The following is a 20,299-nucleotide window of genomic DNA, read 5'->3' as shown; positions in this document are numbered from 1 at the left end:
CTAACAGATACCTCACATATATTTTAGCAACAGTATCAAACTGATTGATTGGTCTATAATTCAGTGGTAAAATTTTATCTTTTGTTTTATATATGGGAGTGGGTTTAATTCATTTCATTATTCATCAGTTTGCTTTTCATTTGTTTTCACAGCCGATACATAGTTAGTTCATTCATTTTCATTATTCCCATTCACTGTCGTTTTCTACTGCCTTAAGTGAAACTTAGCTACATACTCCTCAGCTGCCTATAACTTTTGTGTTTTACATTTTGAAAAACGGCATGGTATTTTTTAGCCTCTTTCTAACTCTCCAAAGGATCAGACCTACCACATTCCAGAAAGATAGGACGAAGTGTACCCATGTTATAGGCAGTTTAAAAATGCACACCTTTTCACTAATGAGCTATGAATGAAGTGAATGGGAAATGAATGGGGTTTTTTAAAAAAATCAAAACTTCACTCAAAAGTCTACTCACTTTTTCAATAGAAACAAATGAAATAAAATGGGGCTTTCTGCCTGTTCCATTCCAGACTTTGGCTTTTGAACTCAAGGATTCTAGAGTGGAGAACATCCTCTCTAGGGTTTGTTTTAGGTCAACTTCTGGCCTTGTTAACTTGTATTATTCCATCTGAATGTCTTATTCTGATGTAATGTAATACATGACTATAGCATTGTAGGAACCAAACCATTGATGCAAGTATTACTTTGGAAGTCGACGTCTGTTAGATTTGGGGCAGGGGCAGGATAGCAGTCAACCTGTAACTTTAAAACAGGATTTGACTGCCCAATGAAAACATAGCTTATTTTCTACTGTGGTAATTTTTCATTAGAAAGTATGTTAAACTTTTTAGATGGTGGTTTTGATTCCGAAAGGTTAACCGATGATTAAATTGAACAATGTTTTTTAAGGAGCAGAGAGTAGTTAGAAAACAATTTTAGTACTTCAGAGAAATAAAGGTCAAAGGAACTTATTCCAGCATCTTACTGTAATTGAGTTTGTGGTTTGATAGATTCAAATCACATACAAAACCTAAAGGTCAAAGAGCAATCTTGGCTGAAGTGGGCTCAATAAGTATTTTGTTCCTGTATATTGTAAATGGTCTGTGGCACAACCTTATGACTACAATGAAAGATAGACTAGTTTTTTCTATGCACACGAAATTGGGTTTTATTCATGGTGCAAGCAAAATGAAATCTATTTTTAAGAAGTTCAATATAGAGGCTCGTTCAAAAGTATCCACTGGAAAAAGAAACCGGTATGAAATTGCATAGCTTTCTCTTAGGCAATACACAATTATATTCATCTTTTATTTTATTTTAAAGCATCTCAGTGAAGATCTTGAGGATTCATCATGTTCATCGGCACAAAAGAAAATTAACAAGCAGTTTTACAAATTTATCGTATTTCCTGGCAAATGGATAAAAATCTGGTATGATCGACTTACCTTGCTGGCCCTGCTAGACAGGTAAACTTTTTTTAAAAAAAATTACTATTTTACAATGACATTTATTTGTTCCTTAGAATAGGGCTGGCATTTCAGATTCTGGGACGTAGACCAAAGGGACTTAAAAGGAGGCGGAGATTCAGTGTGAAAGGTCTACTCGCAGATATGGTAGAGATTAAATTGTGAAACACTAGCATATTTTTGAAGAAAATTCATTAGGATATTTTCTTGTTTCATTGTCAGCTAGCAGCCTTGTGCTGGGCTTTGCTCAGGAATGCCAAGAAACCAAAATGTTTTCAACGCAAATAAACTAATTTTGAAAACGCACAAAGGGTTTTTAATATCTTTGACAATGCTAACGTTTATATAGACCCATTTATTGTAGCAATCATACAGAAACTGTGGGTTGCCAGAAATGCACGTGCTCCTAAGGAATAATCACATGTAATTTGAAACATGGGGAACATTGATGGTCTTCCTACCTTTTAAAAAATAATACCCTTGCCTGTCACTCTGACTCAGCAATATTTTGCATGTACTGTGACTTCAGTACACACATCTTGCTTTCTCACTCATAAGGGCTTTTCTGTTTCCTTTGGTTGTGGGGGCAGGGGACAACTTTGCACAAAGAAGCCATCTAAGGATGGAGTATTGTGTCTTCATCAGGGCATAATACAGATTTGTTTTGGGGCATCCAGAGAAGGTTAAGCTGGATGCAAATTACTGAGATGGATAGTTATATAAATTCAATAAATAATAATAATAATTAATAATAATAATAGTTAGTGCACAGTTATGGACTTAAATCCCTTTCGTTTCACTTAATTTCTCTAGATAGCACATTGCACCTGCCCCCTCCTCTCCCTAATGTTGCTATAAAGATATGTTATACATATGGTTGTATTTCTTCTTTGAGTTAAATACTTGTGTTTTATTTCTATAGGACAGAAGATATCAAGGAGAACGTTTTGGCAATTCTACTAGTAATCCTTGTTTCTTTTCTTGGCTTTGTAATTATGAACCAAGGTTTTTGTAAAGACATTTGGATCCTCCTGTTCTGTCTAATCATGGCAAGCTGTCAATACTCCCTTCTAAAGGTAAAAGTAAAAAAAAGACAAATTCAACAAATACATGTGGGGGTCCTGTAATTCACTCATAGCTAATGCGGTGAATCTTGTTTTGTTTTCAGAGCATTCAGCCTGATCCTGCTTCACCAATACATGTAAGTTTCATCCAACAGATATAAGCTTTTACCGGTGTCATATCTATTCTGTCAGTTGGTTCAGCTGAATTTCTGGAAATAGTTGAAACAAGGCATCTCTTTAGAATCCTAACTCCATTTTTCCAACTAAAAAGTTAAAACTCAATAAAATGACTTTTTTAATCTGATGATGGCTACAGAGTAATTAGAAGAAGCCTCAGGTTGACTGACTTGCATGTGACACATTTTTCTCCTTGCTAAATTAACTTGTACTTTGTCATTCTGCATGTCTGAAACACCCTTTTTGCATGAGCACCAAAGTACTGTAGTAATTTGGGAGAAGCATAATTAAAGAATCAATACTGGAGAGTTATGATATATACTAGGAATGTTTTTATCAAGTGGCATCAAGCTGAGATGCACGGGATCTGCTAATTGCAGGAACAGAATCCACTTATTTCCAGCTGACAAAGTGTGGCTTCTGATGTTACTCAGAAGCATTGAAAGAAAATGTGCAAATCACTTGCACATCCCCTTTCCATGCTTCCAGACACTGTCTGAAGCAGTGACTCACATCCTTCCCTCCATGGGGAGATGTGTGCTGGATGTGCATCTTGAAATCACACATCTCCCCCAGTTTTGCTGCGTGAATCATTTGTTTTGGATGTTAAATGGGTTTCTGGTAAGATGAGTTATGCAATTACTTGCTCATCTACTTATTTGGGCTTACACAGGTGATATCAAAAGTTGCCCACAGACCATTATAGAGGGTTCTAAAAATCCAGGTAGTCATTATCATAGTAAGCAGAGAATAAGGATTTGCCTTTTTAAAATTGGCCTTGGTGTACAGAATTCTTGGACATTTATTAGCTATGGTCACTATGAATTCAAGGCAGAAGTCCTTTGTAATGAATGACACATACCACCGTGAAAATTCAATTGTTTGCCAGTTTTAACTTGTCCTCACTCAAGGCTCCAGGTAGAATTTAATGTACTGTTTGATTCTCTGCAGTAAAAGTAAAAAGGATTGTGGCATGTGACCATTTAGAGACTTATTTTGTTGGTTATCAGCTGGCTAGGCTTAATGCTGATTAGAAGAATGATGACACACACACCCCCTGCAAATAATTGATTTGCTACTTTTACATACAATATAATATGTAAAATAAAACTCAATGAGTACCAGTGGACAATATCGTTAGATACAGCACTATGTGTGTAACCTTGAACTCACATACTCTAGTATTGTGTGTGTTTGTGTTTCACAAATGGTTGGAAGCCTGATTTTTATTTTTATTTTGAAATTGTTGACAGTGCTGGTTGAATTAGTTAATTGTGTCTGCCTTGTTGAGCATAGACAGAATGGCATTTCTATGGTTGTTAAACCTATTTATTTTATATGCTCATATGCCACACAATAAACAAAGTATCTAGGCAGTTATCATACCCATAAAACGGCAAAAAAGTGCTTAACATCTGGACTGTGGTACACAATAGAAACTGGGTTGAGCCATATATCAAAAAAAGTTTGTGTAAACAGATGAGTCTTGAGCAAACATCTGAAGCAAAGTACTGATGGTGTCTACTTAATATGAATAAGGCAGGGGCTTCACAACTGGATGCAGACATACTGAATGCCCCGTTTTTTGTCGAAGGAAAGCAAGCATCATGTGACACTCTTAACAGTTCTTCTCCAGCTGAGCATAAAGACCAGGCAGTTATGGGGCAAGTTAGTCCAAAGCTGTTCAGAGCTGTATATACTATCAGCAGAATCTTGGATTTGACATGATAGCTAGTTATATGCAGTTGAGTTATATGCTGGTGATGGGAAGCTGCCATCAACAACTAGGCAGCTCCATTCTGGTCTTGTCACAGCTTCCAGATCAAACACAACAGGCCCATCTAGAATGAATTAACGTAGTAGTCTGATTTTGAGGTTGCCAAACCTGAATCACAGTGACCAGGAATTGAGGAATGGGTGTAGTTGTCTCACCATATGAAGCTTATAGAAAGGTATTCTAGCCACCTAGACCACTTGGGCCTCCAGTGATATAGATGGATCCAGGAGTACCCCTAGGCTGTGAACCTGGTCTCTCAGAGGAAGTGTGGCCCTGTTCAGAATAGGTAATCCCCTGGACACAGAAACCACCCACCCACAGCTCCCCCATTTTACCAGGAATTAAGCTTTATTTATTGGTCCTTATCTTGCCCACTACTGCATCCAGGCACCTATCCAGTCCTCACACAGTGCCACCTGATTCAGATGTAATAGGGAAGTAAGAGTTGAGGTTCATCTGTGCACTGATGACACTTCATCCTAGTGACTGCTTCTAGAGGTTTCATCAAGATGCTGAAAAGCATTAATGAGAAAATAATACCCTGTGATACTAGATGCCATAAACACTATGGGGCCAATGACTTCTCTCAGTGCTACCCTCTGGGCTTGACTCTAGATTCTATAATTGCAACCACTAACCCAATATTATCAACTTTTGAGTGACACCCACACTTAACTGGGAATGAATCTGGGATCTCTCTTGCTCATTTGTAGCTCTTTCCAAATTTGTATAAACCCTCCCTTGCATCAGTCAGAAAGACTGTAAAACTTGAATCCAGAACTCCATGGGTTCAAATTTAAAGACTCTGCATGATCTCAAATCACCAAGTCATTTTGCTGTCAAAATTCACTGCAATTCATGTCACAGCTAACATGCAAATTAGTTAATCCTGAACTTCATTGTGTTTCTTTTCCTTGCAAGCATAAATAAATCACAAAGCATATGGAATTGCTAGATACATCAGAGCTGAAAGGCATTTCATGCTTAGATGCAAACTGGGCATTGCTATTAGAGAGCACATTAGTTTCTAGTTCCAATCATTACTACATATGATTTCCAGTGATTTATAAGAAATAAATATTCAGACCTCGCTAAAGAGGTAATTTTCTCTGTGCTAAATGTAAGTTCTGTTTGTCAGTTAAACCATATAAAGTAGCATGAGCGGTAATCAAATCAGTTGCATGGGCAGACATTAATAATGTGCACATTTGTTTTAAAATGAAAAGAAATTGGCTTAATCAAAATTGCATTATAATAACATCAAAGCCTGATTTGAAAGTACTGGCAGAGACAAAGCACCTAATGATTTTTAATGAAAGCATTTTTCTAATGCAATATTGGGGACCTAAGTTCAGCAGTGGTAGTCAAGTTTTATTGAAATACTAAATTTATGGTTTCTTTTATGAAATGCTATTATATAGGGAAACCTGCCCTATTTTTTATTTCACTGATTCTGATGTCTTTTTAGTATGGCCATTTCTTTCAAACCACCGTGCTGTGCAATTATAGGCTCTCCATGTCCCCTGTTTTGCAAAAGCTTTGGGAAGAAAGACTTGGTGTCTGTTGTGCCCATCATGACTGTAATATGAGCACCCTCTCCACTCCTATCGCCAGCTATATTATCCAAACAAGTAACTCAGTCCTATGAACATCTGGATGGATCTCCACCCACAAGATGGTCCTGTGGAAGAATGGGAGAAGCACTTTAGCTAATTCTCTCTGCAGCCTCCTATGCACCTCCTGAAAATCTGTTTGGAGTGTTAGGGGACCCTCTGGAACTGTGTGGGAAGAAACTCGACGGGCAAGGGCCGAAGGCAGAATCAACAAAAGTCACCTCACATACAACCTTTCTCCAGCAGGGAGCTTCTACTGGATCTCAGTTCCTTCATTGCACAGAAGAAGGAGCCTTTCTGTTTGCAGAGGGGCAAATCCTACCAAACCTTGGGATTGCATGGACATACAGGGGACTGGAAAAGAGGGTGCAGCTACTTTGCTCATCCACGCTGCTTTTAGCCGTCATGTTAAGCTCAGTGGCGGAGTTTCATGCTCTGGCACCGGGGGGCGGAGAGCAGGCGGGGGCAGAGCTGGTACACGTCCTGGGAGCATGGCATCCCACCAGGATCACTTTGCCGGGGATGGTGCGCTCCCCCTGCACCCCTCTTCCTCCGCCAGTGGTTAAGCTAAGACAAGGTTTAATTGATGTCACACAATCCATAGGTGTTCCGACCGAAGTACTTTCCAGTCCATGCAACATTCAGGCCCTCAACATGCCTCATAACAACAAAAGCACAAGTCTTCTAAAACTGGATCAGTACCACACTAAACAGCATCGTCAAAAAACAGAAGGGACTTCTCTGCTAACCAGATCACCCTTCCCCAAATACCTTGTGAAAGGAGATCATTTTGACCAGTCTCCTGAAAATCTGAATGGACTTTGGAAGAAAGTTCCATAAAGTTTTTGCGCTTCTACTTTCCCTTCTCTTCTGCGCCCAAGTCTTTTTCTTCTTGTTGTTGTTTTCAAAACCTCCTTTATATTTTTCAGATAGCTTTACAGCAGCTTTTTCCATGGCAAAAAGGAAAAGCAAGGCACATATATAAGAGATCTGAAACAGAGCAGTGCTTCATAATGTGTTACAAGCACCAACATTTTTTCACATTTTATAATACATGCAAATGGAAGCACAGGCACCCTTATGAACGGCTCCGCAAGTCGGCATGACAGGCTGCCATATTGTACTTCTTCATAATTCACAGAATTGCATTAAAGTGAAAGCACACAAGGCAGGTTGATGCTAATGCCAGGACACACAACAGCAGGGAAATTAAAGAATGATTAGAGTCCCCACATGTTTGCCCTTCAGTATTAAAACAGCTGGGGGAGACTTGGCATAACTGTCCCCGAGTGGTTTCCCCCAGGATTTTTATGTGAGAGCTAGAAGTGCTCTTCATCTCAGGCTGTTTCCGTGGGTTTTGCAGTTTTGAAAATTTGCACAGACTTCTTAGTTGGGGGTGGAGTGCCCCTGCCAATGTTACGTTAGCAGGGAGCTGCTATGTGGATCCTTTCTGTGTCCTTCCATACCAGTGGGTATCTGACAGCGCACAGGAAAAGTGAAGATCGCATCTTCTCCTGCTGCCACTTTTGAGGTTTCCAGTATGAATCAACACTGATCTTCCTACGTATCCAAGATCTTCTGGCATTGCTGGACTAAGGATACTAGCTTTTTTTCAATGAATCCGGGGACACTTTTCAACTTCAGTGGATTTTGTATGGGGACTGATTTGTAAATCCGGGGACTGTCCCCAGGAAACGGGGACGTCTGGTAACCTTATGCTGGGCAGCATGGAAAGAACACGCAATACAGCAGCTCCCAGGGTGCTGAACATAATGTTACAAGAGACACCCACAAAAGTGGGGCGATGGTATGATCCTTTGACCACTTCATCCATGGCATCAATGGTACAAGACTTGTGGCTCCATATAATTGCTATTAAGCTGGTTCACATGTAGCATTAAACTGTGTCAAAATAAACTCTGCCTTGACGTGGATGAGTAGCAGGCTTTTGCACACAGTGAATACCAGCGCATTGCTTGTTTGCTTTAAACCATTAATTTTAACTATGGTTCAGGATTATGTACAAACCAGGCCATTGTAGTGTAATGGCATATACATTTGGATTTTGAAATAAAAAAGAAAATCATAATATACTGCTATTCTCTGATATTTGAGATGCATATCCTAAGTTTTGTACTTTTCATGTTTTGCGATATGAAAATTTGCACTTTGTGTATGAAAGGGTATAATGGCAGCTTTAAATATAAATATGTTTTGTCTGTCTGCTTTTCTAGGGGCACAACCAGCTGATAACGTACAGCAGGCCTGTGTATTTTTGTATATTGTGTGGCCTTATTTTATTGCTAGATGCAGGATCCCAAAACAAAAGTCCCCCTATTTATACGGTATATGGCTTGAAGATCTTCTCACCAGGATCATTTCGGGCAGCCAGAGACCATGTGATTGGTGAGTTAAACATTAACAATGGGCAGTCTGATGCTCTTATTTTGTCACTTCTTTTGCCTCTTTGCTTTTTATCTCTGGGGTTCAGAATGTGGTAGAGAATAAACCTTTAAACATGGATGTATGTCTTGTGTGTTGTACATGGTCAAGCACTGGTAACCTCTGATCTGTGTAGCGCAGGGACAAGGAAATTCAGGCCTCTGTATCTGACCCACAAAAACTCCCCCAATTCACACCCCTCACTGGCCCTGTGTGTAGAAACATCCTACTATGCAATGGTAAAAATGACATTTTTTAAAAAAAATTATATTTATTGATAATTTCAAAATTACAAGAAAAATAAAAAAAAAATTGACATTTGTTGCCCCACCCACTTTTGCCTCTGGTCTCGCCAATCACTGCCATGTTCTTCTTGGAAGGTTGCCCGGTAGCGAAAGCTCACTTGGGTTGAAAAAGGTTCCCCACCCTGATGTAATGGAAGATGCTGCTGAAGTTCTAATAATTTCTGGGGGTATTTTCAGAATGTTAGGAATGTTCAGGTGTTGTTTAATGTCTTTATTATGCAGTGCCATGTTTTGTTTTGCTTTTTTTAAAAAAGAGCCTGAAAAGAGGTGGGACGTCTCTTTAAGATATATTGCTGCTGCTCACCCTCCCCAAGCAGCCCCATGTCTCCTCTCCCCACCTCACCCTGCTGACCTCCTCCAGCTGCTCCAAATGCATGTTTGTGGAGGAGAAAATGCAGCTGGAGTCCTGAGAGATGGGGAGAAGCGTGGTGAGAAAATTCCAATAGAAAAGTGGTGAAAGGGTTAAATACCCCTCTGAGATTACTTCTCTGCTCCAAATTGACCCCTCTGGAAGATGCATTGAAGTAGTAGGGTTGTAACTTGAAACTTCTCAATCATTGGAGGGACAACACTGGAGACCATTCTGTGTTGTCTTCTGCTATTGGAAGTAACATAGGGTAGGTAGCACAAGGGACTGGGCATTCGCTGTCATTGTGCCAAAGTAAGGATGTTGCCACAGAGGTCCACCCAGTTGTATTTCTGCCTACCTTTCAGGGTGCTGTGAAAACACCCAGTGTGCTTTTGGGGTGCATATTTACCAAATTTAACAATACCATGTTTCAGATGCTTTAAACTCCTCGGAGGAAAACTGAGATAGAAATGTGAATAAATAAACATTTACTCTATGTATTTTAAAAATTCTAATTTTGCTTTTATTCTTGGGGGTGGGTGGGGATTGTTAGCCACTTCAAGATCAAGCATGTTATTATGAAGTAAGAGTTTTTAAAGCTGATAGACAGAGAATCAGAAGTCTTCTCTTTTTCTTTTCTTTCTTTTAGTTCTTATGTTAAAAATGCTTGATATTTGATGTTGATTTTTGTATGTTTTTTATTCGTTTTTCAACAATAAAAATAGCTTTAAAAATAGAAAAGCTAGGTCCAACAGGGGAAGTACTTCCCATGAGTGATGTGGACATTACGTGGCTGTGTTCTTGCATAGTGTAACTGTATTATGAGTTCTGGATGGTGCTGAAACTGAACCACACTGGTGAACAGATAGCTTTTGTTCTGGATTCCACCCCGGCTGACATAACAAAAACACTGGCCTTAGTCCCTAGACCTGCCAAAGCTTGCTTGGCTCCACAACCTGACCCTGAGGGCTCTGGCAGACCTAGCCCTAAAGAGGAACATTGAGGTTTGGTAACTCCCTGGGTATATCTTGTAAGGTCACCTCCTTGACTTAAAAATAATAATAATCTATTATTTATACCCCACCCATCTGGCTGGGTTTCCCCAACCACTCTGGGTGGCTCCCAGCATAATAATAATAATAATTAATAATAATAATAATAATAATAATAATAAAGCGATAAAACTTCAAACATTAAAAACTTCCCTAAACATGGCTGCCTTCAGATGTCTTTCAAAAGTAAGATAGTTGCTTATTTCCTTGACATCTGATGGGAGGGCGTTCCACAGGGCAGGTGCCACTACCGAGAAGGCCCTCTGCCTAGTTCCCTGTAACCTCACTTCTCGCAGTGAGGGAACCACCTCAGCGTTGGACCTCAGTGTCTGGGCTGAACGATGGGGTTGGAGACACTCCTTCAGGTATACTGGAGGTATACTGACTTCCTGCAGATATACTGACTTCCTGCGGCCACTGATGAGATTCCGACAGCAACAGCGGAAATCCACCAGTGAATGATACGGCCTTTCTGTGATAAGCACTGGCACATATATCTTACAGTTCTGACACGCCAGTTTTACAGTTCTCTTGTTCTAGTCTCTCACAATGAAATGGCTTGTCTGCCAAACAATCTCTCTCTCTCTCTCTCTCTCTCTCTCTCTCTCTCTCTCTCTCAACATTTGGCCTCTTCCTCATTAAGGGTCACTTATATTATGCTTTTGGGGCATAATATAATTTTATTCTCTCCTCCAACCCTATTTTAATGATGGATTTAATTTCCCATTTTAATAAGTGTGTAATTGGGCAAATGGTTCCCTTATTACTGAAGAATGGGCCTTTTGACTCCAGCAGATGTGTTTTTGTTATTTCCTATAGTTGCTTGGTAACCTGTTGATTCGGTCTGCTCATCAGTTAGCACTTAGGGTTGGAAGAATTTAATAAATAAGAGATAAGGAGTTTGACTGGTGCATTGGCTGATGGCATCAAAAAGCCCGTGAAGCCCTAGTGCCAAGCTAGTCTTCTTGTGCCATTCTCCAAAAGGACCTCTCCAAACTCAGTGAATGGACAGTAAAATGGCAAATACAATTAAATGTAGGCAAGTGTCAGGTGATGCATGTTGGGTCAAAAAATAATCATCTTTATTTCACATATATGCTTATGGGATCTAAACTGGAGGTGACAGACCAGGAATGAGACATTGGGATCATAGTTAGCTACCTTGACGAAGTTGTCAACCCAGTTTGCGGTAGCTGTGCCAAAGGCAAATTCCATGCTAGGGATCATTCGGAAAGGAATTGAAAACACATCATTATGCCATTATACAAATCTTTGGTGCAGCCAGATTTGGAATACTGTGGTAAGTTCTGGTCACCTCACCTCAAAAAGTATATTGTAAAGTTGGAACAGGTTCAGAAAAGGGCGACCAAAATGATGAAAGCCCTAAACGGCGTTGGAGTGTCTCCACCCACATCGTTCTGCCCAGACACTGAGGTCCAGCGCTGAGGGCCTTCTGGCTGTTCCCTCACTGTGAGAAGCCAAATTACAGGGAACCAGGCAGAGGGCCTTCTCGGTAGTGGCACCCACCCTGTGGAACGCCCTCCCACCGGATGTCAAAGAGAAAAACAACTACCAGACTTTTAGAAGACATCTGAAGGCAGCCCTGTTTAGGGAAGTTTTTAATATTTGATGGACTATTGTATTTTAATATTTTGTTGGAAGCCGCCCAGAGTGGCTGGAGAAACCCAGCCAGATGGGCGGGGTATAAATAATAAATTATGGTGATTATGATGATGAAAGGGATGGAGCGGCTCCCCTATGAGGAAAGGTTGCAAAGTTTGGGACTTTTTGGTTTAAAGAAAAGGTGACTAAGAGACAACATGATGGAAGTTTTTAAAATTACACAAAGCTGGAGAAAGTGGATTGTGATTCTCCCCGTGCCCCACCCTTCACAACACTAGAACATGTGGACATGAAATGAAGCTGAACGTTGGAAAGTTCAGGCCAGATAAAAGAAAGTGCTTCTTTACACAACACATAGTTAAATTATGGAACTCACTGCCACAGGAAGTAGCGATGGCCACCAACTTGGATAGCTTTTGAAAGAGGATTAGACAAATTTATGAAGGGAGAGGGCTGTTGAGGGTCACTAGCCATGATGGCCGTCCTCTCCCTCTACAGTTGGAGCCAGCAGTTCTTCTGAATTCCAGTAGCTGGAAGCTCTTGCGCTTGACTCCTGATTACTGATTTCCCACAGGCATTTGGCCACTGTGAGAACAGGTTGCTGGACTAGATGGGTCACTAGCCTGATCCAGCAGGCTCTTCTTATGTTCTTACATACAAGTATGTACTCATAATAGAGCTCATATACCTGTTCAACAGCTGCTCAAGAGAGGAGTGCAAATGAATGCCAGCATAAGCACATGATTCATCCAGTGGATTTATCTCACCACCACATTTATTTTAATTTTATGCTAGACAGCTTGATATCTTCTTTTGTTTTCTGTTGGAAAGGTGCATGTCATTAGAATCCCTTAGGGACGTCATATTACAAATCGTTGTTAACTGCCTAGAATAAGAAAACCTTCCTTTCCCCCACCCCGCCTTAATTCTCTCAACGTGAAGGCCTTCCTGGGTCAATGTTTACAAAGCTGGATGCCTTCACTGTGCTTGCCCAGTACTGAGCCATGCAAGAACTGGCACCTTGTAAGAAAGGAGCCAAGTAACAGTGTGCCAGGTGCTGTATAGTAAGATGCGAAAGTTCGCACAAAATGACTTTTGCTCCCCCGGCCCATTTATTTTCATTTTCATGGCAGATTAGAATAAAAAATGTAGCCTGCCCAGTCTGCTTAAGTAACACATGGTTTATTCACAGGGGAAATTGCCAGAAATAACAAAGTGTCCCCCTGCCCCACCATAAGATGCAGAACAAACAGTCTGTGTGCAATTTGAGACCCAATTTTCTACAGCCTCCCTACGGCCCTGTTAACATAGCTGTCTGATTGCTTTTTTCTTGAACTGGAACTATGACCCGACAAGAGGCGCCTCCCCCTCCTTTTTCCCATGGATTTCAGATCAGATTTTTGTTGGATTTCTCATGATACAGCTCCAGCGTAACTGACTTTGCAGCAGTTAACATGCTGTCCTGACACAATATGCTCCCTTCTGCCTGCTACATATTTGAAATTGGAAATGAGATAAGCGATTTCCCTCTGGCTTGTGTCAGATCGGCTCATAAACCAACCAAGATGCTTCTCCAAATATCTGAACCCTCAACCCCCTCCCTCTTTTCTTCAACTGGTGTTCTGGGAGCAGCAAGAAGAGGAGATGGAGGGAGGTCTTCCCACTTCTGGTGTGCTCCACCCCATAAGGCCTTTCAATAGCTCAGGGGAAGGATAGTTTTCTCAATGTATGCTGGCATTGCAGTCACATATGCACCTCATTTGCACTAATTGGTCATCAGCTCTGTATCTAGTCCTATATCCATAGGCCAACCACTCCTGAATAAGTTGTCCCTCTTATATGTCTACCTAAACATCCAATCATTTCGTTGTATCTTGACACTAAAAAGCTTCTACTCTTCGAGCTCTGTACTAGTCCACTAGGATGTTGACCCCATAGTGTAGGGAATAAGATCAAGGCAGTCTCCAGAGTTCACGAGGGTGTAATCGTTTCTTCACCAAATTGTATTTTTATTTAGACCATAGATCTAGCAATTATTACAGTTTCACATAACGGCATTCAATACATTTATATTATAGCCTTTTCATGTGGCAACTCAGTAAGATAATAACAACATCAACAAAGGAGGAATGTGTAGGTAACAGCTTCAGTGGAGTCCCAACAGTTTCCCCAAATCCCTTTCTTGATTTTGTACTCTTATAACATAATTTTTTTTCCAGGTGCAGGCAATAATCTAATTTTCTGCCTCTCTGCATGTTTAATTTCAGGATTTTTATTTTGCTTTCCTGCCATTTCCCTTCTTGGCCTTTTCCCACAAATCAACACTTTCTGCATATATCTCCTGGAACAAATTGATATGCTGCTGTTTGGAGGTTCTGGTAAGTAACTTATATTGTGTAGATAATGCCTGCACACAACAACTCTCTCTCTTCATGATCATCAACACAGATAAATATGGCGACCAGAAAACCTTTGGTGTTGCCTCTTTGGTAGCAATGCTGGCTGCAGCCATCCAGCTATTCAGCCATCCATCCATGGAAGGGCTTGGGACACCGGGGTCTGATGGCACTTTCTTGCGTCTGTGTCCCATTGAGCAACCAGTCAGGTGCACTAAATGCACCTCGTTCCAGCCTACAGCAGCCTTAGTGAGTTTCTGGGAGACCGGGGAGAAGTGATGTTAAACAGGGCCTTCCTCCTCAATCATGGTTCTTCCTCTAGCCACTCCATGCCTCTCCTTTTCAGCTGTTTTACTATCCCATCACAGGTCTTGCTTTTGTGGGCAGGCACTGTGGTCTGCCCACAGCCATGTCCTGTTCGGCAATCACTTTGATATGTGTTGAATTAGTAATGCTTCAGGGTTGTCATTTTGGTCTCTCCAGGTCCAATAACTTGTTCGATTTTTTGACTTGGGCAAAACCCTTGTCATAATTGGCAGGAATCTGTCAAAGAATCATAGAATTGTAGAGTTGGAAGGGACCCTGAGGATCATCTGGTCCGACCCTCTGCAATGCAAAAATATGCAGCTGTCCAATGTGGGAATTGAACTTGCAACCTTGGCATTATCAGCGCCACGCTCTAACCAACCGAGCTATCCATGGCATATTTTAATTTGTGCCATAACAGCTATATCCAGAGAGGAAGCAGTGCATTTTGATTTTTGTATTTCAGCTGCTGCTGGGATGATCTCTTCGCTGTACAGTATTTCTCGGAGCTTCATAGTTGTGATTGTCCTGTACGCATTCTGTTTCAATGCAGTAAAGGTAAGAAGGGGAGTGATTCTGGTGGCAAAGCAGGGCAGCTGCTACTGTGGTTCCAGTCTCAGTTTCTCTGTTTTCTTCTGTCTGCAGACCTGTATAGATAATGCTCAGATTTGCAATATTTTCCCTCCTTGCAAAAAAAGGGGGAAAGTTTGTGAAACGTGGTGTATTGTGCATATATGCTTCAACAAGGAGACCCTGCATCATAACTTATGTTTGTGGAACATAAATGTGGAAGGAAGGCCACTGTGCAAGTGGAGCATCTCTTGTGAAAACTGAAAAAGGAGAATTTAAAGTGGAAGGAGCTGGGAAATATTGTATGCGATTATGGAGGAGAGAACGAAAATCTTAATGCTAACACATTAATCAGTTGCTTTGTATAGTTTTGTGCTTTCCGAGGGTTAACTGAACTTCCAAATTGCCTTTGGTAAATAGCGTTAAGGACAATCCTTTTAAACATGTTCTGCCATTTGCACATCTTTTCACAGCACAATCAACTAAATTACAGCAGGCAGGTGGCTTTGTAGATAAGCAATCTTGCCCATAGGCTCGACTTCATACTGCTTTGAAATGTGCTCATAATGCTACCCTGAAGTTGGAGTGCGCTGCAAAAGATTTACAAGATATCTCCTTCAAATTACACATATTAACTGCAGACTTTCTGTTCACACAGGAAAATTATGCCTCATTTGAATTTTTATGACTGTTCTTTTTGAAGATACTCCTAAAGCAGAAAAATTAGGCATGCAAAAATGATACTACTTATTTCACCTTCTAACCTTAGTCCACTCTGGATTTGGAATTTTCATACCTCTTTATGGAAGTGAAGGCCTACGTGAGCCTGATTTCCTTTCTAAAAATGACTTTCATTTCCATTTCAGGGCATTCTTGTAGTGGAGTGGTGCACGCTCCAAATTCAGGTAGAAAGGGCACTCAGATTTCATAGTGCTTTCCCTCCTGCTTTGCTTGTGGTCTGCATAGATAGAACATAATAAGAAATACACACACAAACACTTTCTCCACACAGAGATTGCTTGTCCTATTGATCAGTGCAAGTGGTCATAGAGAACTGCAAAATGATAAATAAGAAGGAAACATTTTGGATGTGTTTTAATTGTTGTAACTCACCTTGGGAAACTTCAGGTAAAGGGCAGGCGATAAATTGTAATAATAACAAACAAACAAAATAAATAGTAATAAATGAACCAAGCAGATGTGGAACAGAAGGATTAATATATATTTGGGCGCGTGTGCACACACATACACATCCCTTGTCATGTAGCATTTTGCTGCTTGTGAAATGTAAAACCCAATGTGTTTAAAGCACACAAAACACAATTTCATGCAGTTCCCAGGATTATTGGGGAGGGGGATGTGCTTTAAATGTGTGGCGTACATGCAACTTAGGTGACTGCAACCTCAATACAATTCAACATCACCTCCTCTCCAGTGTGGTGTAGTGGTTAAGAGTGGTGGACTCGCAATCTGGTGAACCGGGTTCGCTTCCCCGCTCCTCCACATGCAGCTGTTGGGTGACCTTGGGCCAGTCACACTTCTCTGAAGTCTCTCAGCCTTACTCACCTCACAGAGTGTTTGTTGTGGGGGTGGAAGGGAAAGGAGATTGTTAGCTGCTTTGAGACTCCTTAGGGTAGCGATAAAGCGGGATATCAAATCCAAACTCCTCCTCCTCCTCTTCTTCTCTCTTGTAAATTATCCTTTTTGAAACTCCTTCTTTATAATGGCCACCTCTTTCAGCGTGTGTATTGAAATGGGATTGAATTGAAGCTGGAACCTTCCTCATGCAGCGTGTCTTCTCTGTCACTGTTCTGTGGCCCAGCCCCTGAGTTTGCATTTCCCTCGGAAGCACTGAAAGACTTTTCGGACAACTGCCTGGCTTCAGAAGGCAGTGACGAATCAAAGTTGTCAGATGGGAGTTGTGCTGTCTGTGAAGGAATAAGTAGTAAGGTGGAGACTCAAACCTGCCCACCCCCTGAATCCAAAGGAAGGCCTAGCTAGCATCTTCGTTGCAGGATCTACCAGGAGATGACCAGCACTGTCCATCAACTACCTAATAGGACCCCATTCCAGTTTTAACTTGGGTAGTTCCTTAGCCTTTGACTCTCTCAAAATTAGCCCCCCAAATCAAGGGGAAGTAGGCTTATTTGTGGCATGACCCAACATGGAGTTAAGATGATACCCCATGAAGTCACTGATGCCATTCAAATAATTCCCCTGTATCCTCCTGGTTATGGTTTTTCCTAGTTTACAAATGTTTATTATTCATGCCCAGCCACTTATTTTACAGTAAGTCTACACTGGAAACTGATTTGTTATCCCTGCTTTTAGGCTTTTAGTGGCAGTACATGTGCTGGTGTGCATTCTGTGCATATGTTCTCAGGCGCATTGAAGTACAAAATTGATTTACAGGCTCCTGTAGCTAATTACTGTTCAAGGCTTTCTTAACAGGTGGAATTGGGATATTTAAATTCTCTCACACCCATTGATTATATTAATGAGGCATGAAGTGTTTTGTGAGGCCCACTTTTTAGTACCAGTAACTTAATCCACACACCCATAACTTTGACTAATTTGTCTTAATTAACATTTCTAAGCGGCAAACTCTACAACGTAAAGGTAATCTTCAAACAGCTAGAATTCTCAGCAGATTTTTAAAACACGACTTGATATCCACAGAAGCACGTATAAAAGAAATCCATGATTTCATTACATTCTGTTCATAGAGTCAAGAGAAAAACATGATCTGTATTTACAAATACTTCAGAATATGTGAGGCAGTTTTGGAGACAGGCTGCAAATTGGTAAAAGTTCTTTAAATTAGAAAACTTTGGAGTCTTTCCTACAGCTATTCGAAAGATGAAATAGCTTTCAAGTTTTACTATCTATTATGAGTGATATGATACTCACAAATGTCAAAATGAATACGGTTGTGATATTTTTTCATTATTTTCCTTAGCAACTTGGTTTTGAATATGTACTGAGTCTTACCTTATTCTTTTATTTATATATTAAACTTATATAACCCACCCTTCCTCCCAAAGGAACCTGGCTGTCAGTCACACAAGTGATAAAACAATAAAATAACTTCTAAAAGCACCTTAAATTAATGAAACTATTATTAGAGTGGCAACAGAGAAACGTCTGGACCTCAAAGCAGGAGAAAGATAGGCATTGCTTGCCTATACAACGATGGACCACAGAATGCTGGCATAATTAGGCCCAATTTTACTAGATGTGCAAGCAGTGGCCATAGTGTGAAATGCCACCAAGGGAGGCTGCTCCCATCAGCTTTCAGTGGGTGTGAGGCAGCTCCCTATACAGTTCCCGCCAATTTCTTTCATTTCTAGCTTTGCAATGGAGACATTGAAATTGTCCGCAATATGGCGGGAGCTATATAACACCTGTGGTTTGCCACATGAAGCTGCTTCTGTGTGGTTTGCATTGTTGTTTTACAGAACCAATACGGCAGCAGTTGTCTATATTAAGCAAGTGATGGAAGACACTGCTGTTTTATCAACTATTTTGCACTTTTAAGTGTTTTAAGACTACTCCATGTCATTGTGCTCAAAGGGAAATGAGATGGATTCATTATAAAGTATTCATTGTTCCTCTGGGTCCGCAGGTTTGTTGGAAGGAGATCAGTGGTCGGTCAGCGTGGTGGGCGAGTAGAATTATCTGACTTCCTGTGGTTTTCGTTGTTTCTTTTGCTGCTAACTGCTGATTTGAAAAGCTATTGTGGTTTATATAAGGATGCTATTGTGGTTTATATAATTATGCAGTGTGTCGGAAACATCACAACTTCTCCCAGATTAGAATTAACAGTGTAATTCTTCTAATATGTGGTGTTACAGTTGAATTTAAGGACATTTCCCCACCCCCATTTACTTCTGCAGGAGCCGTGGGACGCTCAACACATTCCTGCATTGTTCTCTGCTTTCTGTGGCCTTTTAGTTGCCCTTTCATACCATCTCAGTAGGCAAAGTAGCGACCCGTCTGTTTTAATGTAAGTCATCAGCAAATCCTTTTATAGATCTTTGTCACTATGGCTTATATTGATGCTCCTGTAAAATTAACAGAAATGTGGCTTTGATCTGTGTGGTGAGCATACCTGTGGGAGGAAAATCATCAGGAAAATCAGAAGCGAGAGGGTTTCTTGAGGTTAGAAACCATTGTGCTCGATTGATTTTTGGTTGGATCCAGAAAGTCAATTCTTACATTTTTATGAGGGGGAAAATAGCAGGCTGTGCATATCCTGGGCTGGGACATTAAGAGTGCATCTATATGACGTGTGACATGACAAACGGTGTCTTGACTCGTTGATCACAGCGATGCTCTGGGAAGCCCAAATCTGCGCAGATTTTGCACAAGAATGGAATAAACACCCATTATAACTCTTTAAAATTCCCCCAAAAGTACAAGCATGTTTCCCCTTGTTGAAAATGTACTCACTTTTCATTCATTCTTATTTACAAAAAAAGAAGCTCCTGCGTTTTACTTTAAATGAGGAGTTTTGTGTCCTTGAAATCTTTGCTTGCTTGCCTTGTACAGTATCTAATCTCCTCTAATACCTTTAATCACATCTCTGCAGTTTGAACTGCTCTTAAATATCTTGTTTGGGATTAAAACACTTATTTCTGATATTTAAAAAGCATCAAATATTCATGGACTAACCACGATTAAAGTGCATAATCCTCTTCCCTCCCCCAAATTACTTTGAACTAAATTAAAGGGTATTCAAGGGATTGCAAATGTTCAGATGAGATGCAGTGCCATAAAGATGAAAAAGAAGTTGGAACACAAAACTAAATTTGAAATTAGCATTCCCGCCCCCCATTGATACAGCAGTTCTTAACCTCTTAATTATGACTGGTTGAAAGAAAAGATACACTAACATTAAGTGTAATTTTGCAAAACCCTTAAATCAATTCTCAAATTGTTTTCAGTTTATTTTCTCTAGTGCATTAAAAAAAAATTTTTTTTTAAATGTAGGTGCTAAGGATGCGGGGGCAAACTCACACCTTGAAAATGATACTGATTTGCCTCTTATGTTGTGTTTATTTAACTCCTTTTTGCTCAATCTCCACACACCCAATTAACCATTGCACAAGGGAGAGAGTGGGGATGAAACCATTGGTCCTGACTGCAAAGACCCCAT

At 40.5% G+C, this 20,299-nt stretch overlaps 1 protein-coding gene across 1 annotated transcript in view; it reads left to right on the top strand.

Annotated features, from left to right (window-relative positions):
- Positions 1 to 20,299, top strand: part of PCNX2 (pecanex 2) — a 111,268-nt gene that overhangs the window by 26,194 nt on the left and 64,775 nt on the right. Inside the window, exons 10-16 of the mRNA XM_080997832.1 lie at positions 1,325 to 1,467; positions 2,390 to 2,543; positions 2,636 to 2,668; positions 8,333 to 8,504; positions 14,137 to 14,247; positions 15,038 to 15,129; positions 19,038 to 19,147. Of these exons, the coding sequence (XP_080853958.1) occupies positions 1,325 to 1,467; positions 2,390 to 2,543; positions 2,636 to 2,668; positions 8,333 to 8,504; positions 14,137 to 14,247; positions 15,038 to 15,129; positions 19,038 to 19,147 (815 nt within the window). The remainder of the gene's footprint in view (positions 1 to 1,324; positions 1,468 to 2,389; positions 2,544 to 2,635; positions 2,669 to 8,332; positions 8,505 to 14,136; positions 14,248 to 15,037; positions 15,130 to 19,037; positions 19,148 to 20,299) is intronic.

This window comes from Podarcis pityusensis (assembly GCF_964106645.2).
Source record: "Podarcis pityusensis genome assembly, chromosome: 3".
Lineage (NCBI taxonomy): Eukaryota > Metazoa > Chordata > Lepidosauria > Squamata > Lacertidae > Podarcis > Podarcis pityusensis.
Note: the sequence above shows the minus strand (reverse complement) of the source record. Positions and strands in the feature narration are given on the sequence as shown.